At 51.2% G+C, this 26382-nt stretch overlaps 1 protein-coding gene across 1 annotated transcript in view; it reads right to left on the bottom strand.

Annotated features, from left to right (window-relative positions):
* COL13A1 (collagen type XIII alpha 1 chain) overlaps window positions 1–26382 on the bottom strand; it is a 146420-nt gene that overhangs the window by 114897 nt on the left and 5141 nt on the right. The window contains exon 2 of the mRNA XM_019624539.1: window positions 11167–11236. Coding sequence (XP_019480084.1) covers window positions 11167–11236 — 70 coding nt within the window. The remainder of the gene's footprint in view (window positions 1–11166; window positions 11237–26382) is intronic.

The following is a 26382-nucleotide window of genomic DNA, read 5'->3' as shown; positions in this document are numbered from 1 at the left end:
TTTCTTTTCCTTACAGTATCCTTATATATGTTTTCACTTACTGACGTCTTCCTTGTCTTTCAAAGACTGTTTCAAATGCCACTTCTTCCACGGAAACTTACCTGATTCCCCATTCAAAAGTAACCACTCCTTCTCTTGCATTTTCCAAATGTGATGCTTATACTTCTGCCTAGCTCTCACCTAACCCTGGATAGGAGGGACTGTGTCTAATTCACCTTTTATCTCCATGGCATTGAGCTTGCTCCTGGGGTAGCTGTTAAACCCTGCTGGGCCCAGGTCACATGCTGACTTAGTCCGTGGGCAGCCTGGAGCCCTGAAGAACACATAGCCAGCCCAGAGCTTGGCCACTGGTCCCTGGCCTGCCTTTGCTGAGTTGAGATAAGGGGGTGAGCGGTTGGGGATTCACTCTGGCCACAGTTTCTGCCCTTATAGGGCAGGTTCTAAGGAAAGAGCTCTAACAGGTAAGTGTGTGATACAAAGGTGTGGAATCATCGCAGGAGTGGATGATTCTCTCGGACCCTGGGGCAAAACCGTCTCTTCGTTCCCCTGGTCTCCTCTGCTGGCCCCTCTGAGACAGGGAGCTGGACAGACAGAGAGAAATAAACACCCAGCGGCTTCTACCATCCTTACAAGTCCACCCAGCCAGACAGCTGTCCCTTGTTCTTTCGAGTTCCTACAAAAGTCCAGAGTCACTCCCACCCCCAACAACAGCTGCTACAAACATGGCCCCTTCCCCTCTCGGGACAGAGTGAGGCCAATTGCCTGCCTCCATGTGGTACAGGACATAAACATGGCCTCTTTGAAAAGCCCCCCTGCCTAGGGGTTCCCAGTCTAGGCTTTGGCTGGGGACAGTGGAGTGTAGGAAGGACACGTCTTTCTCTATAAACCAGGGTTCCAAGGCTCTCTGACCCTAGGCATCAGTGGTGATCTCAAACATCGCCTCCAAGGAGCCACCCATCACCCCGCTTGTAACTAACCACCCCTCTGCCATGGTTCACGGCCCTTTGTTTATTTACCACAGCACTCAACACACTTCACCTTCTACTGTATAACTGGACTGTGGACAAGTCTGATTTCTCTCTCTCTAATAGTTTTCATTTGTATAGTGCCCCACAGTTGACCAAGAACTTTTGCAATCACCCTGTAAGATCATTAATTTTATGTAAGAGATGAGCTAATGGAAAGAAAACTGAGAGAGGTTAAGTGGCTTTTTCAATGCTGAAGAGCTAAACCTAGAGAGCTGGGACTCAAACTGAGGTCTCCCACCCCACAGCAAATGCTTTGAGGGCAGGCATACATCTCGGTCATTTTGCACCTCTTGCAGTACATTGTGTAGTGTCCTGTAAATAGAAGCATCCAGAGTTTTTTCATCGAGTTAGAATGATTTATTCTCCAACAGGGCAGAAAGGGAAGTAGGAGGGAGCTGACACTTTCTGTAGCTTCAGCCGCATCTCCCCGTTGCATTTGGTGGCGTGATGTGGCATTCCCTTCTAAGATCTCATGTGGCTGGGTGCAACTGGGCAAAGCCTATCACTTCTCCTCACGACCCCATTTCACCAGAAGCCCTTTTCCACTCAACATAATCATCATCATTATGGCAACTAACAAATCGTTATGAGCCACGTATGCGTCAGGCCAAGGAGGTGGGTATTATCGTCCTCCATTTCACACGAGGTCAAGACATTAATTCATCCACAGTCCCATGACTAAGAAGGAGTAGAATGGGATTCCTGGGATTTGAACCCAGGGTTGTTGGGAGTCACACTTGCAACTGCTGGGTTAGCTGGCCTGTCCCTGGGCAGGTCAACTGGGTATCATTGCTGCTGAAGCCGTGCAATTGCACATCCCTGCAGATAGCCCAGCCCTGCCTGGGACAACCCTCCTGTAGTGGGGGAGTCAGAGACATAAAGGGGGATCCTGAACAAGACAGAGCTATGGACAATAGGTGTAGAACTTATTTCACTGAGTCCTAATCCCTGGTCTATTGGCAGGCACCAGTACCTCAGTTCACAGTGGCAGAGACGGATACACAGAAAAGTGAAGGAACTTGCAATGCTGTCAGCCCTCATTGCCTGGCTGCTGCTCCCAGAGAAAGCCATCAGCTAGCCTGGGAGAGCCACAGGAGCTGCCTCAGAGGTGGTGACACTGAGTGGGGCAGAGGAGGGGACAGGAGAAGCACAGCATCAGGAGGGGACTGGGTGTTGGGAGTCCAGCCAGGCAGGGTTTGGCCCCCTGTACATGGGTCCTGGCAGGGCTGGCACTACTGTTGCCAGCCCAGAGTTGGCCGAAGGCCCCACACACAGGATCTAAGCTCCAAACAATGATACATCCTTGCTGGTGAAGAGTGCCAATTAGGTACTGTAGAGTCAGGTCTGAAAGGTCCCGTCAACATCCTCGAATCCAACAACATCCTCTAATCAATTTCATGATTAAAAAATGTTTAATCTTGAAATATATTAGACGGTCAAAGAGGTATAAACATAATATAATGTATTATTCATCAATAAAAAGGAAAGTGCTGGTACATACTACAACATGGATAACCTTGAAAACATTATGTTACATCTGTAGAAATAGAGAGTAGATTAGTGGTTGCCTGGGCTGGAGAGGTTGAGGGGAAATGGAGGGTGACTACTAAAGGGTGTGGGTTTCTTTTGGGGGTGATGCCAATGTTCTACAATTGATTATGGATGGTTGCACAACTTTGTGAATATACTAGAAACCATCGAGTTGTATAGTTGAAATGGATGAATTATATATGTGAATTATATCGCAATCAGGTGGTTACAAAAAAATAAAGAATAATGAACCTGGCATACCTGCCATCCAGCTTAATAGTTAGCAATATGGCCAAACCTCCAGGGACCTCAGTCTCCACCTTGTCCCTCCTCCCTACTGAATTTGATGTTTATCACTTCCTTGCATTTCTTTATTATACATATATTCCATGAACAATGTATCATGTTGTTTTACATGTTTCTAACTTTATATAAATGAATTATATTGTAAAAGTTCTTTGCAATTTGCTTTATCCCCTCAATAAGGGGAGATTTATCCATGGTATAGATAGCTTAGCCCGGAGGTCAAGTTCATCTGTGCTCAATACGTATGGTACCGCATTGATGAAAGTATTGCAATTTAATATCCTCAAGATGTCTTCACTCTTCTGACAAATATTTAGGTTTTCTTTTCCTTTTTTCAGTAGTACACACAGCTATTATCCCTTCTGTAAGCCAAGTGATGCCTGTGATGCCTTTGTACGGTGGTGTAGCATTTGGAGCAGAAAGGATATAGGGGGAGGGAGCCATGGCCAGACCAGAGCTGGAACGAACACCCCCTGTTCTCTTACGCACGTGTGTTTCTCTAGGGTGTGCCCAGGAGAGGGGAGGCTTTGTTGGGGGCCATTCCACACTTTACCAGATATTACCACATTGTTCTTCAAAGTCGTTTGCTTCTCTTTCCAAGTAAGGAAACTGAGGCCCAGAAAGAGTACAGTGACCTGCTCAGAGTCCCTCAGGGTCTGGGACCGATTCCCAGTCCAGGGCTCTTCTGGCCCCAGCACACTGCCTTTCCGGAACCTTCCATTTCCTTATTTTTATTTCTCTACAAATCCCAGCGACCACCCGGGCAGTGTTATCAGAGCCGATCTAGGAGAAACACATTATCAGCAACGTCCAGGAGGGCTGGGGATCTGGAAGTGCTTTGGGGAGGAAATGGGGAAGAAATTAACTTTAGAGAATTCCCCAGGCAGCTCTAAAGTGCAGAGCAGAGCAGAGAGCCTTGAGAGACGAGGTGCTTCCAGGGGCAGGTGGAGGCTGTTTGCGGGCAGCTGTGAGTCTCTGCAGCCCTTCCCACGCTGGCTCCTGACCCTCCTCCCCGAGAGGGCTGGGGGCTTCCTTATGCCCAGTGCCCTCTCCAAGGTAACAGCCAGCCCTCCTTCTGGGGCAAGCTAGTTGCCCAAAATAGGGCCCCAAAGGCCACAGGAAGTGCCTTTATTTGGAGTCCAGGGTTCGGGATTTATTGACTGGCTGTTTGGTGTCTGAAGCACAACATCCCACTCTGGTCTGGCCACGGCTCCCTTCCCCCACAGCCTCTCTGCTCCAAACGCTATGGCCAGCACAATGGTGTCACCAGGGCATCACAGGTGTCACTTTGCATGCAGAAGGGATAACAGCTGGTGGGAGGGGAGGCCTGAGAGGGCAGTAGGCCACATCAGGGATTCAGGCCTTTATCCTGATGATGATGAAAAGTGCTAAAGTGCTTTAACTAGGGTTATGCATTAATTTTTAAAAGACCATTCTGGCTTCCGGGTGAGGAAGGGATTGTAGGATGCCAGTTAGGGGCTACTGTGGTGAATAAGGTACGAGATGGCAGCAGCCTGAACAAGAGTGACAATGGTGAAGCTAGAGGGGATCAGTGGGGCTCGGTGATCGATGGGATGTGAAGGAAAAAGCGGCGTCCAGGCTGACTTCCAGGGTCTAGCCCAGGTGCAGGACCCGTGCGGTGATGGCACCATTCCCCAAGGTTGGAAATGTTGGAAAAGGGCCAGGTGTGGGAGACAGACGATGGCTTCAGCCAGGTGTCCTTTGAGGATGGGCAGCCTGTGACACATCTAGGTGCAGACGACGTCAAGGAGGCTGCCCAGTGCAGTTTATAGGTGGGAAAGGCTCTCCCTGGCTGGAAACCCACAAAAGTTTCTCTCTGTGTACTAGCCTCACACTGAGGTTTGCTGTCAAGTGTCTACAGAAGTGACAGCACATGGCTTATGACCACGGCTAAGGAGAAACCTTCTCAGGTGTATACATTTTGGTCTGTTCTCACTTCTCATTTCAAGACAAATTACTTGTCCCAGTAGGTGGGTTTCCCTGGATTACACATTGAGCACACCCCAGGCGTCCCGTTAACATAGTAACCAAACAGCACAACTGAAGGGAAAGGCTGTGTTAGGAGAGAAGGATGGGAGGGGCTGCAGGGATGCTGTACAGGCCTGGAGGGGTCCAGAGGTCATCAGGTGGGAAGAGCAAACAAAGATATCAGAACAGGATGAGCAGATGTGCACAGGTGAGACCCCAGCATATGGGCCCGGCAGGTGAGTAGTCTAATTTTACAGAAAGAAAAGGAGTACAGCCCAGTGGGGCTAGGCTAGAGAGACAAATGGGCTTATTATTCGGGTAGGGAGCCAAGGATGGTTTTGAGCAGAGGAGTAGAATTTTCAGGACCCAGCAACCGATGGAGTGCAATACGTGAGAGAAGGAGGCATGATGCTGCCACTGTGGGCTGGAACCTGCGTGTCTGGGGGTCAGATGGGCCATGAGACAGGGCTGCAGAGTCAGCAGGAGGAGGTGGGGGTGAAAGAGGGGGAATGAAGCTGACACAGCATGTGAAAGCCCATCCCTCTGGCTGAAACAGAGCCAGGGAGAGTCTGAATCAAGCAGGAGGGTCTCTTCCTAGGCTGGCCCCCAGGGATGTGCTTTAAAGAATAGCCAGGAATGACTCGGAATTAACCCAACAATTATTTGCATGTAAAGCAGAATTTCTGAGGTACCCGAAAACAGCATTTCTTTCATTGAAATGTTCTCCCTAAAACAACCATCAGCTCTGCAATCCTTTTCTTTATTAATGGCTCCAATAGACACGTTGTTCTGAATTCTCCCTTTTCTGGGTTAGCAGAGTCTGAAGTAAGGAGAACTGCAAAAAAGGCATGGGCGGCTGTGGGTCTGCTCTGCTGCAGCCCAGGGGAGGAGAGAGGGGACCAGCTGGAGACAGCTGACCGTAGGCCTTGCCCATGTAAATGTCATACAGCTATTGGGGGTGAAATCTGGTGCCAGGGCTAGGCTAGACAAAGAAAGGACTTCAGGACATGTGGACCCCAGCTCTCACCACCTATGGAAAATAACCAGGCAGCTCCAACCTGAGCATGAAGGGCAACACATGAGAAAATAGAGCCTTGTTCATAGAATCACAGACTTTTGTTGCCAGAAGAAGCTTCTCTCCCCTCCAAGCCATTGTCCACATCACTGCTAGTTATTGCTCTCGAATACACATTGGATCAGGTCCCATCCCTACTCCAAAAACCTTCTCTGATGCCATATTATCTCTGGTGGGGTAACAAAGCCAGGGCACATACATTGCTGACTACCACCAGGGCACCTACGGCAGACATCATTAAGCGATTACCACATCTGCTGCACTTGGATGCAGCCTCAGAATCTGACTCAGCATAGCCCTCCAGGCAGTCATTACTAATCAATCACCCTCAGGATGAAACTCTTTGCCTTTCTCTGAAAGGAGAGAGCTGGAACTCCTCAGCCTGTCTCTTTGCTATCTTTTTCCACCCTTATGTCCCATCGCTACTTCTGCTTCCTCCAGCTGCTTGCCATTCACAAATAGACCGGCCTTTTCCTCACTCTCAGAGCCTTTGTCCTTGCCCATGCCTCAGCCTGGAATGCCCTCCATGCAGGTGGCTAGTTGTTCCTTGGTATCTGTCCTCCCACTTCCCATAGTAATAAAGTTGTATTTGGGCAAATGGCCACCCAGCCAAAAAACACGGCCTGGCCTCCCTTGGACCTGGGGTTAACCATGTGACTAAGGGCTGGCCAATGGGGTATGAGCAGAAGTGATACATGTCAGGTTGCTTTTCTTCAAGCTTTGCCCTGAAGGGGCATATACTCCCCTGGGCACTTTCCCCTTTCATGCTGGCCAGGGGACGGTGAGAACGAAGCAGCTGCCAGGAGTCCAGAGATGAAAGCCACCTGATGACGATGGCAGGGCTACCCTGCCAGCCCTGGACCACTGTCCTCTGGCTTGCTAAGGAAAAGACCACCCCCACCTTGGTGGAGTCCCTGTATTTGGGGTCTATTGTTATGGTGGCCACCGGGTCTATACCCTAACTATATGCTCTCCCATCTGCTTCTGTGGTCCTTACCACCAACCAACTGCCACCTCCTCAGTGATGATTGCTGGAGTCCCAGGCTCCTCTGGGATCCCCAGCACATCATATGCACCTCTCGTTAGCACACCCTAGGCCAGAGTATGACCGTGGCCTCTCCAACTAGCCTGGCTGAAAACCCCTTGTGTCCCACTCATTCATCCTCTATACCAGAGCTGGCCACAGCAACAAAGCACAGATCTGACCATATTACCACCTGGTCCCCACTATCGCAGTCCAGCTTCTCAGCTTAGTAGTCCATGCATGACTCTAGCCTGCCCTTCCCCTTAGAGGTGAGGCCCAGACAGTGGAGTGATCTGCTCCAGCAGCTCCACTGGTCCTGGCTCCCTCTGTGTGTGCAGCCATGTGCCACTGCCAGCCCCACCCAGCCCCAGCGTGGCGGGCCTGAAGTAGCTGTTTCCTTGCCGACCGGAGCCTATATTGTCCTGCTCCTCATTTGTTGCTAAGAACAGGAACAGAGAATGGGAGAGTTTCCCTGATCTCTGTGTTCTTTCCAAGTGGCCTAGGAAGTCCCATGGTCTGTATATCTGTTCCCAAGGCCCTTCTCCTGTCCCGCCAGGGCATACGCGTTGTAAAAGGCCCACACCTATTCCTCTGAACTTCTGGCCGTCGTGACCCTCCTAATGCGGCCAGACCTTTGGCATCCCCTCCCAGGCTTGCAAGCCCATCGCTCCCCCGGCAAACAGCGCATGCAGCCCAGAAGCAGGATGCAGCCAGAGCCCAGCCAGCACATGGTTATTTTGGGACAGGGAGGGTCCTGGGAGGATGCTGGCGAGGTCAGCATAGGAAGGGAAGGAGGTGGGTTTTCTGCCCACGATTATGTGTCCCAAGCCCTCTGGATGCCACCCAGGGCCCAAGACTGCCACAAGGAAGAACACACCCACCACAGGACTCCCACCTCGGCCCGGTCAGCCGCAGAGGCAAGCTGGGGGCAGGCACGGGTTTGGGGCTCTAGGCTGCAATCTCAGAGGCCACAGTGGGCAGGAAGAGCGTGTGTTTATTTGTTGTGTCCCAACAGCAGTGACTTCAGCATCAGGCGCTACTCAGAGCAGTCTTGGGGGCAGAGAGGTATCCGAAGCCAACCAGAGGGGAGATGGAGAACAGGAGAAAGAATCCAATCACTCAGGAATGATTCTTGATAATCAGTTATGGAATATTCACTGAGCATCTACTCTGTAGGGGGCACAACACTAGGTGCTGGCAAGACAAAAGGGAATAATGCTTTTACTTTGTATGTGGCGCTTTACAATTGTCCAAGTCCTTCTGCAAGTATTGGGAACTTTAAAGTAGTTCATAAACTCTGACCCTAATAAAATGATTAGAGGTGACTGATTGGGATGCAAGAATGACAGTGGTGTTTTACCCATGAGTTTGAAGACTGCAAACATTTTACAATGTCAGAACTCCACTCTGCCTACTTCCAGTGTCCTGGAGAAAATCATCCGTCAATGTGAAGTGCTCACTTCCATGCCTGGACATAGTAGGTGCTCAGTTAGGGGCAGTGGCAGTAACTATTATTACTCATAATAGCTTGGCAGCCACATGGCCAAGAGACTTAAGTGTGGAGGAAGTAACTTGACCATGGGGTGAGAAGCCTCAGTGTGGGCAGAGGGGGCAGGTCTAGGCATGCAGCAGGATCTACCTAGACCATCCATGCAGATGCATTCCCTCCGTGATTCCATTGTCTGAGATGCTTCTGTGCAGCCCTTCCAGTCCTTCTCTGTCAGCTCCAAAAAGCTAGGAAAGCATCTTAGTCTTCTTCCTATTTTGCCTCAATTTGGGGTCTTCTCTTTAAAGTCTCCTGGTGTTACCCACCTGGCTCTGACCAATACTTTGGGGAATTCTCTAACACCTGGACATCCCTCCCAGGAGGCCCTGCTCTGTCTCCTCCCATCTCCTGGTCAATTTAATTCATGCTGGGGGCCCCTCTCACAGAGGACCTGCGTCAAGCCCTTCCTTCTCCCCACTGTGCTTTTCTCACACCCATCACCTCTGAGCTGCTCATGCTGCTTCACAGCTGTTTCTTCCCTGTCCAGAGCTCTGGGTCTCACACAGACTCCCAGAAGGTGAGGCGAGATGAAGCACTCTTCCCGAATTTTTCTCCCTTCTGGCACATCCTCCCCAGCTCCCAGCCTCCCAAGACCACCACAGCCAGATGCTCTGTAGCACAAAACTGATACCTATTGGTTAGGCACCCACTTTGATGGCAGGCGGGACATGGGAGGCCCAATCTGGCAGGGAAGGGAGAAGGGCAAGCCTCTGCCTTGCCACAAAGGTGCAGCCCACATTGCCCCCCAACACCAGGACATGGTGCTTGATGAGGATTTCTGTGCGTCTTTAAAGTGCAAGAGGGACAGAGGGGAAACTAATAATAATTACACTTATTAGGAGTCAGGAAAGGTGTTAAGTGCTTCCCACAATGATCTCACTGAATCTCTACCCCCATACCTGCAGGTGGGTATTATCACCATTTTTCACACAAGGCAAAGGAGGAAAGAGAGGTTAAATAATTTTCTGAAGGTCACACAGCTGGTAAATGTCAGAGCTGGAATCCAAACCTCTATCTTCCATGGCTCCAAGTCTCCTGCCCTTCACCAGCGTTTTATACTTGGAGCAAAAAACGATTGCAATTGACCAAGACTTATGGGGACAACAGATAGGATTACTTGAAACGTGGGCTGCCCCAGAAACCCTGTTGAAACGTGGGCTGCCCCAGAAACCCTGATGCTACAGTCGCTCTGCCCCAGCCCCATCACCCCACCCTTGCTTCTTTTCATCTCATTAATCTTGGCATTCTTCTCCCAAAAGCTTTCTCAGATCCCAGGGCTCAGTCTTCTGAGCCCTGAGGGAGGGAGAGAGCTTCCCAGGGCTTCTAGATACCCTTTTAATTAACCCAGACTACCCTCTTCTGACTGGGGCCAGCTGAATCTTGTCATGCTCTCAACCATCTCCCATGGCAGCACCCCTGAACTGTGACTCCCACCTCAGCCTACCATGCTCCGGCAAGTGCAGTCCCTCCATTTCCCATACATTCAACAGCTGTTGGCCTCTTTTCCCTGGTTGGGGCCTTTGGGTGAGGGCTACTAGGGCGCCTTGGCTACTGTGTCCATGGAGGGGCTGTCAGAGAGCCCAGTTGGTATCCTGCCAATGCCACCTGCCCACAGCAGGTATTGAGGGGCCACACTCTGAGCTGGCAGAGGCCTGGAGCAGGGTGAAGTCCTTTGTGATTACTCAGAAGTATTACCTTGTCTCCCTCAACCCTTTTTTGGAGCTTCCTTCTTCACCCCACCCCCACCCCAAAAGTAGGGCCCGTTCCAGTTGCCATGGGAACAGTGCCACTTGCTCATCTGTCATGCTCATGGCTTAATAATAATGGTCAGCAACTAGAAAAGTCCTCATGAACTATAACATCATTATTATTAACTATGGACAATGCAGTTGAACCCAACACACAGCATGACACCCAGCACAGCAGAAACTCAGTACACAGCCCTGACTAGATGAACAGACCCACATGAGAAGCAGGCTGTGTGAGACAGAGGAAAAGGCACTTGAAGAGTCCTCCGAAGAGTCCTCGGAGGTGATCTGCCCACACAGGGCTAGTGAATGACAGAAGCAGAACCTGAATCCAGGTGGGACCTGTTAACTTTGTGACACCACATCGTCTTGCAACCTTGAGCTTGTGTGCACATGTGTGTGGGGGGGATAGCCTGGATACTATATATTGAACACGCAAGCACCCTAAACCACTTAGTGAAGGCAGTCAAGTTTTACAATTATGGGTAATTCATTCATTCTGGTAACAGCACTTTTGTATACCTACTATGTGTCAGGAGCTAGAGGCACAGTAATGACCGTGATGAGCCTGATCCCTATCCCATCCCATCCCCCCCCCCACTTCTCTTCAATTCTGCATAACACTGCAGAATTTGCAAAACATAGCCACACCCATTATCTCATCTAATTTCACAATGTGGTGCATACAGTGAAGACCCATGGAAGAATTTATGAATGAATGAATGCTTGAATGAGTGAATGATGGATAGGGGATGAGTGGGCTAATCAATGAGTAGGTGGAAGGTCACATCACAGATATTGTCATTCTCATCTTTCAAATGAAAAGTGATGCTCTGAGCAATGTATGGCCAGAGCACAACCATTGAGAGGGCCCCTGGTATGTGTCCTTGTCCTAGTCATCCATTTGCAGGGCTCCTTACCTGGAGGGCAGTGACACCCTGGAGACGTCTTCGGGGCCTCCCGGCGCCTGCGAGAGTGGAGTTTCCATTTCTGCACAAGGAAACAGAGGAAAAGAGTCACTAGGGATTGTAAAGGCCAAGCCCTGGAAATCGTCTGCGGGCTGGCAGGGGTGGGAGGTAGCGGGGAGAGGCCGCTTGGGGGCTGGCAGGAGGACATTCCTGGATCAAAGACTGGCCACCAGACATCTGGGTAATAAGAAGCAGACGGAGGTCCCAGCTAGGTCATCTCAATATCGGGTGTCTTCAGAAGGCTCTTAAAGAAATTAACCCCACCCACAGGACCCTAAAAACCAGTTGTGGCCTTCCTGCACCGTATACTCTTGGGTACAATGGCCCGCTTTTCTTGGCTGTCTACTGTTTGTTCCCTGACTAGTTCTGGGTTCCTGTTGGATCCCGGGGCAGGAAGAGTGACTTCTGTTCTTCTAGTGTCCCTCACAGAGCCCGACACAGGCAGGAGTGGGTGTAGGGAGCTAGGCAGGCCCTCTGCCCCTCCACCAAACCTCTTCCTCACTAGTGTGCCAATCATTGAGCCAATCTGGAAGGCCCCAAGGAGGTGGCACCTCCTGCCCTGAAGGAGACGCAGTTCCGTGGTGGTGAATGGACAAGTGAGCGCCTGTAAGCACCAGCACCTGGAGTGCCCACTCGGCCAAGGGCAGTGCCCCTCATGCCTCAGTCCTCACAGGCACCCTGGGGCGTGGGCTACACTCACACAGAGGTCAGCACGCATGCCTCTGGGCCAGACTTCCTGGGTTCATACAAAGTTCACGGACCCTAAGTAGATAACAGTCCCTACCTCACTGGGTTCCTGAGAGGGTCGAAAAGGCCGATACATAGAAAGAAAGGTGCCTGACACCCAGGGGGAAACCAACACATATTAGCTATTGTTGCACTCAAGTTACAGGTGGGGGAACCTGAAACACAGAGAGCAGACTCTAACCTGGCCAAGGTCAGGGGTGGAGTAAGGCTGGGATTTGAACCCACACTCTCTGAAGCTAGTACAGCTGTTAGAAGCTGGTAGCCCCAGAGCCAAATTGGCCCTTAGATGTATTTTACTTGGTTCCCACAGTTATTTATTTTTTTTCATTGCATTTGTTGCCAATATTTTGCAGAGGCTGATTTCTCATGCAAATCTGCGTTTCTAATTTCTCTTGAAAAACTGGAAGGTCTGGCCCCCTGGGGCCTGTACTGTGGCTGGAAGTGATTGACGATGTCCAGTGTTCCCGACATGTGGACCAGTTTAGGATGCCAGTTGGCCCTGCATCAGCATTTCTCCAGCATTTAACTACTGTGCAGCTCTGCCATTTAGGGTGGGCCATGAGGGAGGTAAAGAAAGCTGCATGGGAGGTGTGGTAGGATGTGGTGTCACCTCTAGTTTGGTGGTAGAGTGGGCAGGTCAAAAAAGCTTCATGAGGATTCACATCAAACTAATAATGTCTGCTAAGCCCCACTCTATACTGGCACTGAGCTGGGTACTTTTATACAATCACATCTATTTTTCACAATCTAACTCCAAGGTAAGTTTAATAGTGACCTCATTTTTTTTTTACTTAAGGACATGGAGGCTCAGAGAGGCTGAGTAAATTGTTGAAGGTCACACAGCCAGTATGTGATGGATGTGGGATGAGAACTCGGGCTTTTTGATGCAAAGTCCACTCCATCCTCTTGGAGAAGGGTGTGTAGAAATGATCCTGGAAGAGGGAGCACAGCAACAGACAGGACAGGGGGTCTGAGGGCAGACGAGGCAAGAGGTCACAGCAGACAGGAGGGGGAGGAAGGGAGGAATGTCCCAAAGGGGAGGCCTTCATTCAGAAACGGAAGCTGGCACACAAATTTTAGGTGGATGGATATTGAAGCTAGGTCACAGGTGGGCACAGAATGAATGGCCACTGGACAAACAAGTGGCCTCCTAAGACAAAGTCTGGGGAAAGGCCCCGTGATGCCCTGCTCTGAACCCAGCTCACCGATACCACTTTCCAGTGAGGGACTGTACCTGTCTACTTCCCTTCCCACCAATAACCTTGGGCTCTTAAGGCACTTATTTGTGGCTGTTCTTGGAACACAGTAGGCGTGTGACACAAGTCTGCTAAGTGACAGAGCCAGTCACTGAGTGACAAGCCAAGGCCAGCTGAGTTGGCAGCATTTTGCCTATAGGATGCAACCACAGGGTTGTCACACACTCAACAACAGCAAGGTGCCAAGCACAGGCTGGGCCCTGGAGATGAAGACTGCCCCATGAGATGGACAGGGCCCCTGCCCTCAGGAGGCTTACCTTCCAGTGGAGAAAGCAGACATTTCAGAGAGAAACAAATGAACATATAATTCAGGCAGTGATGAGTGTGGTAGAGAAACATATAACAGGGTGAGGGGATGGAAGAGAATATTTTAATCTCGGGGGTCAGGGGAGGTCTCTCTGTTGAGGGGACATTTGAGCAAAGAGCTGATGAAGCAGGAACATGAGTTGTGCAGAGATCTGGAGGAAGTGTGTTCCAGGCAGAGGGACCAGCAGAAGCGAAGGCTCTGACGCAGGGCTGTGCATGAAGTATTTGAGGAAGAGGAAAAGGGGCAGTGTGGTTGGAGTGACTTGGGTGAGGGACAGGCACGTGGTGGGAGGGCAGATCAGTAGGGCGCTGACAGAGACTGAATTTATAACAACACGGATCTCTGACGTTTCCATGGCTACTGACAGCCATAAAACTCTAGAGCCGGTGAGGATGCTGTGCTGCGCCACCCAGGCCTCCTACTCAGGCTAGTCATACTTAGCTACCCGTGTGCTGGCTGCTGAAGGTCCAGTCTTTCTCCAGGAACTGCTCTCAGCGGAAAGGAGCGGCCTCCTCCAGGGTCATGCCCGCTTCACTCCCCCATATCCAATTAAAGATATGGTACAAAGACCCAACCCTTTTGCCTCCATTCAGGGTGACTCTGAGGGCCATCCAGCTGCAGAATTCCCATGGGACCAGCTGAGGCCTCTGTCGCGACTGCATCCCAGCTCAGCTCCTCCTGCCCAACCCTGCTTCCCTCACTCCCTCCAGTGTTGATCCAACAAAGTCTCCTGCTTACAAACCTCCACCTCAGAGCCTGTGCCCTTGGGAACCCAACCTAAGACAGACCTGGAAGTAATTTTCACATTTCCTAAGCCTTTACCTGACCCTCACTGCCACAGGCCAGAAGTCGACCCATTTTACAAGCAATGAAATAGGCTCAAAGAAGGGAAGAAAACTGCATTGAATAAGTAAGCCACAGAAGGCTTAAAGTCCAGGTCCTCCACCTTCAAGTTCAATACTTTCATTGAGTCAACCCGATATATATGGAGCTCCTACTAACTGTGAGACTGTGCAAAGGAGAGAACAAGACACAGTCCCATCAGCAAAGGAGCGTGAGCTTCCTATGGGAGAAGTGTGTTGAGATGTGTCCAGGTAGGTGACTGCGGACTTTGAGTGTTGAGTAAAAGATGGGGGACTTTGTGCCAGGTAAGGGGTCTAGCCTGGTGGAGCCATTCAAGGATTTGATACAGAGGAGGCACGTGGTGAAATTTGGGTTCTATAAGAGCCCTGAGATGGCAGCATTTTGGCTACAGGTTGCAAACGTTAAGGTTGTCCAATTCAACAACAGCAAGATGCCAAGCACAGGTTAGACCCTGGAGATGAGAATAGACCGGGACAGCAAGAAGGTTGGAGGCTGAGGTTCCTCTCTGGAGGCTGTCACAGTCATCATTCCAATTGAGAGACACTGGTGGTCTGGGCTACGGCACGGCAGTATGATGGAGAGAAGCGGACAAGGAGGAGGATATGCAAGAGGAAGAATGGACAGGCAACAGGATGGACTTGGTAGGGAGGGGTTAGGGACCAGGCTCTACCGTGGGCAGCCAAGATGTTCCCATGGGGACAGGACAGTGGCAAAAGCTGGCCTGTGGGAAGATGACAGGTTTGGCTAGTAGGGTCAGGCTGAGCTTCAGGGTTTTCCTTGTGGAGGAGTCCAGGTGCTCAGGGGCACTTGCAGCCCTGGAGCTCAGCAGAGACTCCTGGGAGCGAAAAACTGGCTAAATTCAGGGTATGGGTGTGTGTTTTCTTAGCCCGGCCAGTGTTTATTTTGGAAAAGTATTAAATCCCAACATCCTGCATTAAATCACAACATCTCAACCCTTCCAGAGTCTGGACTTCAACCCCACCCACTGACCCTGATCTGCAGCTCACTCCTTCTAGCACCTCAACCCCAGGGGTCCCTCCAGCCTGCAAGACCATCAGTCCGCAGGTCGTTCCACTGTTTCACTGTCCCTTGCCTGCCACATTTCACGTCCCTCCTTGCCCAGCTCAAATTCTGTGGTCAGTGATTATAATCACTCTCCTGGCTACACCCTAGGCTGCCATGATGCCCTTCCACTTCAGCCACAAACCTGGTAGATGGAATGTTTCCACGTACCCCACATGGGCACCCAAGCAGAGGAGAGAAGCCCGAGAAAGCACACGCCTCGTTTTAATACATGATGGTTATCGCAGATGAAAGCCCAGCCAGCATACTGTGTTTCCCTAGTACCGTCATCTCCCTATCCTAGGAGTTCTCACATCTCTTCCCAATGCAACACCCTGCCCCCAAGGTCACTGTCCCCAAGGTCGCTGTCACCTGATCACCTTGAGAAAAACAGAAGCAGGAAGAAAAGGCCTTCCGGAGGCTTCCACCTACCTGTCCATCTGCAACCACACAGGCACACTCTCCCTTCTCTTGCATGCCCCATCTGGGCTCCCAGATGAGGCCAACACTCCATCTGCACACCAGGCCTTCCCCCCTCCTTACTCAGGGACGTCCCCACAGCAAGTCCCCCTCCCATCCGCATCATCAATTTCTTCCCCTGGACTGAATCACTTACACAAAGGGTCAGCAAATGTTTTCCGTAGAGGGACAGCTAGTAAATATCTTAGGCCCTGGGAGCTATGTGATCTCTGTCACAGCCACTCAAGTTTACTGTCTAGGCAGAAAGCAGCTATAGACAGCTCGAAAACAAAACAAGCATGGCTGTGCTCTCATGAAACTCGTACTTACAAAAACAGGCTTCATGTGGGATTGAGCTGTCCTTTGTCCACCTCTGATATATAAGTTCCTATGCACACATGCTGTGGTCCCTCCCATTGGAAAAAAATAGAAGAAAAAACCGTCTTTTAATGAAGCTTTTTTTTTTTTCTAGAAGAAGTCCCCATGGAGGGTGTGCGTGTCCCCCTGCTCTCACCTGGACCACTTCCTCCACCTGAGTGGTCATCTGAGTGGTCACCGATGACCTCCCTCCGGGTGGCTAAGTCCAGTGGGTGGCTCTCCACCTGATCTCAGCCAGTCACACGTTCGCTTGCTCCTCCTCCTCCTGACACACTTTCTTTACTCAGCTCCCAGCCTGCCACTTTCCCGGCTTCCTCCCCACCACGCTGCAGCTCCTTCTCAGTCTCCTTTGCCGGTTCCTTCTTATTTATTTAACGGCACAGTGTGGGAGGGCCACAGGGCCCACTCTTACCTCATTTCTCTGTGCACTGGCTCCTTGGGGATCTGTACGTGGTGATGGCCTGCTGTTTGCTCCTTTCACCTGGACCTTCCTCCAGCACCCCAGACACATTTATCCAGCTGTCTAGTTGACATCTCCATGGCTACACACACCTAAATGAGCCTGGCAAAACTGAGCTCCTCCTCTGGTATCCCCGCTCCCTAGGCCTGCCCCTCCTCATCTGTTAATGGCAACGACATCTTTCCAGCTGCTCAAAACCTCAGCATGATCAGTGATGCCTCTTTCTCCCTCACCCCACACCCATTCCGTCAGAAATTCTTGTTTTCTACCTTCCAGACATATCCAGGATCTGACCGCTTCTCACCACGCCCATCACCACCCACTGGTCCAAAGCTCATCACCTCTGGGCTAATGTCTGCGATGACTTCCTGATGGACCCCCTGCCCCTGCCCTTGCCCCACAGACCACTCAACATGGCAGTCAGGGTGACCACACAGGCTCCTTGATGTGCCTGCATATGCCAGGCTTCCTCTACCTCAGGACCTTTGCACTTGCTGCCCTCTCTGTCTGAGATGTTCTCTTTCTAGCTACCTACCTGGATCGCTCTTAGCGAGGTCTTCCTTGCCCTGATGCTTTCCCATACTATACTTACTATCTCTCCTCCCTGTTTTATTTTCTCCTTAGGATTTTGTTGTTGTTGTTCCCTTATTTATCTTGTTTACTGTCTCTCCCCACCACTAGAAAGTCAATTCCTCGAGGACATGGATATTTTGGTCTTTTTAATTCACTGCCATGTCCCCAGTGCCTAGAACATGGCCTGGCATAGTAGGTGCTCAATAAACATTGGTTGCTTACAAAACAGGAGATTTCACCTAAAGGTCTGGATTTCCAGCCTCTTTTGTACCATGGGAGGATCTGGAAACACTAGGCCATGGTAACCATAGGTGGTACTGAGTGGTTGCTGCCTGTTTTAGGTGGATATGTGCTCTCCAGGTCATCACTGTACCTTCCCACTGGCCAGCTTCACCTTCTTAGGCCACCAGCCTGGCCCCCCTGGGCATGAATTTGAGACCCATGGAAAGAAGTCTCCAGGCTGAGGCTCATGGGCAGGTGGAAAGCTTTCTGAGGCCCTGGGGTGGACCCCCAGCCATCCTGGACAGAGAAGCCTTCCTGCTTTGCCCCTACTGGCAGCCAGGGCCTCCTGGAATGCCCCACGTGGCCAGAGCTGAAACATCACCCGCCTGATCATTGCAGCTATTAAAATGCCCGTATCAGTATCAAAGGGAAAATGCCAAGCGGCTACTCACTCCCCCCAAAGAATGCAGGTCTGGCCAGGCCTTGGGTTTAAGGGCCATTCCCTCCCCATGCTCAGCACTAGGGCTCTTAAAAGGCTCAGGCTCAACCTGGGCCTCTGTAACACGTGGGTGGGTCCAGGTCGTGGTGTCCGGGGGGAAGCCCAGCGGCAGAAGCCAGGTGAGTTCTGGACTCCACAGCCTTGACCTTGAGTCTGGAATCTCCCTTCTGGGGAAAGCTGCAAAATGGGGATATTACAACCCCAGACTGTCAGCCTCCTAAGTGCTGCTGTGGAAAATGCCTGGAAACCATGAAGCATCAGGTAGAATTATTAAATGAGTTAATATTAAAAAATAATAGCCATACCTATTGAGCAGCATATACAAGGCACAGTGCTAAGTGCTTTAGGTAGAAATGTCGTTTAATAATTGATTTTTGATATTATTAGTGCATGACTCCTGTTAGAGCCCACCTGCCCTTGGAGGCTGTAGTAGGACTCTATTTTGGGTTAGCACAGACAACCTCCAAACTCTGTGAGCATCTGCCACACTCGGAGCTTGGCAGTGTGGCTGTGGCTCGGGCTACATTGGGGAGTGCCAGGACCTCGAGGTCTAGCCCCAGCTCTCTTACTAACTATGTATTAAGCAAGAATCACAACCTCTCCAGACCTCAACTTCATTATCCGTAAACTGGGGATAATATTAGTTAGCCACTGGACTAAACCGGACAGCTGGAGGGAAAAATGAGATGAGATCAGAAAACGAAAAGAGGTGTCTAGATATGAAGAAGGGTGGGCACCTGCTGTACCAGCTTGTTTTTCTTAGTGGCCAGGTGAAGGCCACTTCTCTCTTGAGCTGGTGCCAGGCCTGCCTCCTTCCACCTGCTCTGGTGAGACTCGTCTGGCCTCATGCACTGCTGCGGGCATGTGGACATGTGGTCAAGTTTCCTGCCATCCCGCCCTCCCCCTCTGGGGAAACTCAGACCCCCACTTCCTGCAAGAGGGCGGGTGAGTTAGGCCTGCCTTTTGACCCCAAGAACCAAAAGTTGAAAGAAGGAGTTGCCCATCGAAATGGCCACACTGGGCAAAGCTCCGGCCCTTGCGTCAGCGTCTGATTACAACGCCTGGCACAGAGTGAGTGCTTGAGCCCATCTGCTAGAGCCCTTTTCATCACCCTGTGCCATAACTGTTACTGGGCCAGCGCCCTGTTGGAGACTGAGCCAGCCTTTCAGGGCAGGGCCCAGTCTGGTGTCTCTGATCCACACTTGAACCAAGTTATTTACTTTTAGGTCTGTTCCCTAGGAACCATCCCTGTGGACCAAGGAGGACACAGCCTTTGGGCTGGGCTTCGGCAGAATTTGGATAGAAGGAGATGGGGGCGGGAGGGCATTCCAGTGAGGATCAAAAGCACAGAGGCAGAACCTGGGCTGTGCAGTGCTGGCTCTGTGGGCCTAATCTCAGGGACCGCTGGAGAGGGCAGCCCACAAACAGGGTTTGTGAAGGCAGCAGGCCCCTGTGTGGCTGCATGCCCTGGGGCACAGGCAGCTCAGCAGGGTGAAATCAAAGCGGAGGAAATCTAGACACTCAACCCACACCCACCAGAAATGGACCTGCCCAGTCTGCTTGGCAGCCTGTGTGCTGGGAGCCTGGAGGGCATGCGATGGGGCTGCCTCAAGTACTGTCGTCTCCCTCCCTCCACAGCTCTCTTTGTGCAATGGACTTGGCGCCTGATCACAGACTCCCAGGGCCAAGAAACAGGGGCCCGAGGGTCCTCCGGATGCCATGGGCTGCCTCTGCTCCCCGTTTCACCAGAACCACAGACAGATGTGGCCCCAGGCTCTGCAGATCACAGAAAGTCAGAGGAAGGAGGTGCATGCCCCTGGATGAGCTTTCCAGCTGCCATATGAGGAAGTCCTTCCTTGCAGCTAACCTCGGGCCCTGCCTCTGCCTCAGGGGAGTCAAGGAGCTGGGCCCTGGAATTACGTGGATGTGGGTGGGAGCTGGGTTAGCACGGGGCCTAGGACCTCAAGGGCTTTAGGGGGTCTGGAATCATCTCTGCGTTGGGTACAGGATGAAGCAGGGATCCCCTACACAGAACGGGGGGGGGGGCTGGGATTGAGCGTGCTGGATGGAGTGGAGGTCGGGCGCCTTGTCCCCCTTTCCCTCCCTTCCACAAATGGGTTTTGAGCATTTATATGTGCCAGAGCCATACACAGTGCTGGGGACACGTGCCTGAGCAAAGCAGATCTTTAGGCTGCCCTCATGGAACTTACTCTCTAGGGAGGACACACAAGCGTCTACAAATGACACACATCAGTGTGAAGCAACCACGGTCATCAGAGCTGTGGCCAGAAGGGGCGAGGTGCTGAGAGCCTGTCTTGTGGCATGGACTAGGCTGGCTCATCATGGGGACGTGACAGCTGGGCTGAGCTCCGAGCATGAGCAGTAATGACAGAGGAATGGGTAAGACCTGGCACAACAATGTGCTTCTTATGAACCAGGCAGGGGTCTTGCATATAGTAATTTATTCCGCACTCACGGCAACCTAGTCATGAAGGAGAAAACTGAAAGAGGAAAAGAGGTGAATTAACTTGCATGATGGCACACAGCCAAGAAGGACGGAGGCAGGATTTGAACCAGGAAGCCTGGCTCCGAGCGCATGTCCCTCTCTGTGGATGCCGGTGACTGCAGGGCAGGGGCTTGGATCTTTTCAGGTCGCAGTCATCACAATACCTATCACTGCTCAAAGCACTTATTTTAACTTGTTTAATCCGAAAAGCAATACTCATAAGAAGGAGATCCTCTTATCATCACCCCCGTTTTACAGAGGTACAACCCAAAGCACTGAGAGGCTAAACAACTGGCCCAACGTCACACAGCCAGTGTGGCACAGCAATGTGGGGCTAAAGTGTGTGTTCTTAGCCATGATCGCATATGGCCATGCGGCTGGACTCTGAAAGTGAGGGGAGGTGAGACGTGTGGCTGGAGAGGACGGCAAGGGTCAGGCACTGACGGCCTCATGGACCACATTAAGAAATTTAGTCTCTGGCCTGAGAGCAACAAGAAGTCATTGAAGAGTTATACTCAGGGAAATGCGGTAATCGCATTGAGAGTTTTTAAAAGGTCATCCTGGCAGCCGTGCAGATGATGGAACAGACAGGGTAGAATGAATAAGAGCAGATGAGTTAGGAGGCTCCTGCATTACCCAGGAGAGCCCAGGGTAGCTTGCATGGGGAAGGGCAGGCAGTGATGGAGAGAAGCCTGATCGGGGGAGGCTGAGAAGGTGCGGTCAGTAGGGCCTGGAGTGGGTGCAGCTGGAGGCCAGTGCATTCACAGATGCAAGGGGTCAGAGGGAGGGCTGGGCTTCCTGCTCACTTTAGACACGTTGAGTCTGAGGTGCTTTTAAGACATACTGGAGGGGTGGGATGGTAGGAATTGGGATGGGTCTGGAGCTCTGACCAGATGAAGAACAATCACAACATTGCAGTCACAGTTGTCCCACCATGCCAACCTCGTAAGGTTGCGAACTCCCTGTCACGGAGGGTGTGTAAGCCTGAGAACCAGGGGTGTTGTGGGGGATACCTGGTATAGTGCATAACTCTTTTCCTTCAACATTCTGATTCTATGGAGTGGAGAGAGGCTGGAGGTGGCAGGGTCACTCTCTGACCTACCCCCAGGAAACCTCAAGTGCCAGCTCACAGGGAAGTAGACCAAGGCTGTTCCTGGAAGATCCCCAGCTAATGCCCTTTCTTCATCCCTGTTCCCAGATGTTACTGTTTCTGTCCTGCCTTACAGGCCACCTTGTCAGAGAAAGACCCAATGCAGAAAATCTCAAAGTGATGACTTAAGAGGCATCTTCACGGGACATCTGCAGCTTAACAGGGGACTGCCATGTAAAGTCCTTTGGATGGCAGAATCCCAGGCCCTGTGACCGCCTTTTTGGGAAAGATGTGTCCTCAGGGGACAGCAAGGCCTCCCAGTGAGTTGCAACTTACAGAACAGGTAGGAGAGAGACAGCCGCCTGGTGGGAGGGCATGATAGACTGGGAGAACCTGCCACAGTGGGAAATGCCTGAGCTAAAAGAAAGCCAAACTGGATTGCAGGCCTCGTGGAGGCCAGTGAGGCTGGAGGCAAGAGGGTGGTGAGGAGAGAAAGGGTGCTGAAGAGGGGGCAGAGGCCCAGCCCACATGGACTCCAGCCATGGAGGGGTTTTCTGGAAAACCCACAACAGCCTCCAGGAGGGGAGACAGGCCCAGTATCCCCCTGGAAAGCTGTGCACAGCCTCTCAGGCAGGCAGTGCTGCCCCTTTGTTCTGGGCTCACCCTCGCCCTTTAAAGGCCCAGAGGAGGCCCTCCTGCCAGCAGCCCCGTCCCATCCTTTCAGCCACCGAGAGTTCTCTTCTGGGAAGCTCCCACCCAGGGCATGTGGCGTATGGATGGGAGAGTGTGAATGTCATTGTGGAGCTGCTGGGAGCTGCTGGCAGCCCAGACTATACCCAGAGGGACACAGCCTGCCCCAGTCCTGCCAGCCCCTCCCCAGACCGTCCCTCAGTTTCCCTTGGAGGAGACTGCCGACTTCCTTTACTTACTGAGGATTCAACAAGCTGCTTCTGGGAGGGGAAGAATCCAACCAAAAGAGGTGGGAGAAGGATTCTTGAGGCTTCTCCTAAAATTTCCTTTCTCCTGGATGGCCAACCCTCAGTTGACTTAAGTTTTTGAAAACAAACAAACAAACAAACAAACAAACAAACAAACAAGCAAACAAAAATAGCAGCAACCAAAAACTCAAAGCCAATCCTCCCCTACCAAAAGCTACTGCTTACCCTTCTTTAAACCTTCCAGCCTTTCAAACTGCACGGTGCCTGGTAGGACTTTCATTGACATCTCACTGTGGCCCCATTACTGTCACCACCAGCCCCTCGTGCACTCCTTGGGATCCAGGTGAGGGGTCTGGGTTAAACTGCACAGGGTATTCCAGGTGCAGGGACACAGACAAGTTCTTTTCCTGTGTCAGGGACAGTCAGCCATGGAGTTTGTTACATACCCCAAGGTCAGACCCTCCCCACGAGGACTCGCATCAGGGTTTGGGGAGGGGTGTCAGCCTTGGTGTGCTTTAAAGCTCCCAGGCGACACTACGCAGCCAGCCTGTCACCAGTCCAGGGCAGGCCTTTAAGAGTGTGCAGAGATGATGAGAAAGAGGAGAGGGTAACTTTAAAAAGTTTAATTACTGTAGAACTTTTGGCTCCATTTTGCTCCAAAAGGGGACATTCAGCCAGCTGCACAGACAGACAGATAGACACACATTACATAGTAAGGCATCAGGAAGTAAGAGGGCAAAAGAAAAGCCAGAGAAAGGTGATAAAACAGAACTGGGAATGGGGCTTACACAAACACCTCCGCCCAAAGGACTACGCTATGCCGCGCAGCGAACCCAGACTTGGGGCTAAGCTTCGTAGAGGACAAGTGTCTAAGAGACAAGAACCAACCCATCCCTCCCAGGAAGCCCAAGCATTCTGGAAGCCAAGGCTGGACACGGACCCTCCTAAGGGCCTAATGTAACAAATGTCATCCTTACAACAAAGATGGTATTGTGGGCCTGATGCTAAGTCAGTTCAGTAAATGCCACTTTTGTAGGAGCCAAACCACACCATACAGGTCCCTGACCCCTGGCCTATTAACCTGCCTCAACTGACTTAGCAGGGTATGGTACCTTATACAGATGGTATATACTAATGGCTCAGAATACCAGCTCTGGAGGCTGCCTGGGTTCGAGGCCTGGCTCTGCTATTTATTAGCTGTGTGACCTTGAGATAGTTAATTAACTTCTCTGGGCCTCCATTTTCTGTTCTGTAAGAAGGGAAGAGTGAAAATATAACCACTTCATAGGATTACTGTGAGATTTAAATGAATTAATAGATGTATAGGTCTTTAAACAGTGCTCAGTAAACATTAGCTATTATTATAATAAAAGTTGTGGACATGGAACAGCTCCATCTTATCTCCTCTGATGACGAGGGAGGTCATAGTGGTTACAGCTGCTATTAATTGAATGGCTTCATTTAATCCTGCAACAACCCTGGGTGGAGGATGTCGTCATCCCCATTTTTCAGATCAAGACACAGAGGCTCAGGTCACACAATCAGTTCGTGGCAGAGGTCCATGTGACACCTGATGCTGTGAGCTTGCCCACTTTACTGTCATGCTCCAACCCAAACATGCCAGGCATCCTGGGCAGGTGAGGTGAAGCTCCTGATCCTTGGGAATAGGGGATGGGTGCTCCCAGCCACACTGTCCAGGTGGGAACACATCACACTGAGCCAGCCCCACTCTCCCAGCCAGGACTAGGACTGCAGCCCTGACGTAGAAGTTAATCATTCCACCCTCTGCTGGTGGCTAAGAAACACCCACCTCCAGGGCACACACATCCTCCCCCCAGCAAACACTGAGCATACAGCTGGGTCTGGGGATAGAGGTGTGGGGAGGACAGCTGTCTGAGATGGCTTCACTAGCCTCCAGCAGGGGGACCTTAAACCAACAACTAACTGGTGACTGCTACCTACTATGTGCAAAGTCCCGGGCTGGACTCCATAAGGGACCCTGTGAGCCTGATCCCTGCCATCGGGTTATGTGTGATCAGATGAAGAGACAAGACATTTAAAGGCAATAGGGGGGCTGGCTGAGTGGTGCATTGGTTAAGAGTTAGCTTGGGACACTGGCTCTGAGCAGCAGGGCCCCGGTTCGGATCCCACATGAGGGCCAGTTATGCTGCGCCCTCTACAGCTAAGATGGTGAACAACAGCTCAACCTGGAGCTGGGCTGCCGTGAGTCGCAGGCGATGGCATAGGCTGCAGCCCCTGCTGCAGTGGGCTGCCATGAGCTACTGTGAGTGGCTGGCAGCCAGCATGAGCGGCCAGCAGCCGGTGTGAGCTGCCGTGAGAGGCCATCCAATGACTGGCGACTGATGTGCCTCACCCAGGAAGAGCACAATGATCATAATACCAACATGGGCCAGTGAAGCGACGTCCTCCACAACTAGACTGAAGAACAAAAGGACAGCAACTTGTCTGTTCCCCTTCCCCGATTCCCCAATGCTGTTCCCCTCCCCCAAGTCCCCAATAAAATCTTTTTTAAAAAAAAGGCAGTAGGGAGGAGGGCACACAGCACAGTGTGTTAGAGGCTGAGCCATGGATGGCAGATAGCTTTTATCTTGGGCACTGACCCTAATAGGCTGGAGTGGCAGCTGGAGCCTGGCTTTGGGAAGGACTCTGAGGCCTGTCTAGGCTCACTGGGAGTTCGGTAATTGATTAGTCCTGAGCGCCGTGGCTCTGAGATAAGAGAAGTCAGCCCATGCCGTGTCTATTTTCCTTCTCTGAGCTAGATGGTTGGCATGGCCAGCAAGTTCTGCAGGAAGTCAGAGCAAGGAGAGAGCCCATTTTAGGTTTGGGCAGTTTGGGAATGCTTTTCCAGATGGCATTGGGGCAAGTCTAGAAGGATTAGGAATAAGAGAAAAAAGCATCGTTCTGAGTGTCAAATTGTGAAACTATGTTTAAGACATATGGCGTTTTGTTGCAGAGGCTTTGCTTTTTTTCTCACCACCTTCCTATAAGGTTTGGCTACTTAATGAGGTCCTCAGTCTGGGTTGGAGCTACCAGCTAGTTTAAGACCTTTGGAGAAGCTGTGAAACTTTAGACACTCTCCCTGGCTTTATCTGTTATAAATATTACTCTGTATTTAAAAAATAAAAAACTCAATTAGAGTCCTGAAATAGCTGTGTATCTTGAACAACAACTCTTACTAGTTAGTGGTAACTTCCCGGAATACTGTGTCAAAAAGGTTTCTGAGACCATATGTAAGCTCCATGGGAAAGTGTGCTATAATTGATTGGCAATGTCTGCTGAGGGCTAGAGAGTGGGGCATTGAGCACATACATTGCCATGTCTTTGTCACCACTTGACAGGACTACTGTCTGGAAAGGAGAAGGCATGGTGTGGAGGACGGATGCTTGCTGGAGACAGGGATCCTTCCCCTGGCTCCTTTGATACCTAATTGGGCAGCCTTCAGACCTGTTTTCTCATCTGTAAGGTAAGGGCACTGGACTTGAGGAGCTCTGAGGACCTTCCCTCTATTAACGCCCCACAAGACTAGTCATTTGCTTATTGCATGAAACGAGGAGTAGTTTTAGGACTGACATGGTCGAATCTTCGCTGCATATGAGGTCACCTGGATCTAAGGTCTGTTCATTTACCAAGGTGCACACAGGCCACACCCCTCACCACACACATATGTCCCTTTAAGATCCTGCGCCTGTCCTCGTCCCAGTATTTCAATCCTAGGGGAGCCTATCCAAAGTCCCGGTCTCTCAGCCATTGCTCTGATCTCTCCCCTAAACACTCCTCTGGAAAGGA

This window comes from Hipposideros armiger, unplaced genomic scaffold (genome assembly GCF_001890085.2).
Source record: "Hipposideros armiger isolate ML-2016 unplaced genomic scaffold, ASM189008v1 scaffold_15, whole genome shotgun sequence".
Taxonomy (NCBI): domain Eukaryota; kingdom Metazoa; phylum Chordata; class Mammalia; order Chiroptera; family Hipposideridae; genus Hipposideros; species Hipposideros armiger.
This window is presented reverse-complemented; position numbering and strand designations above follow the sequence as displayed.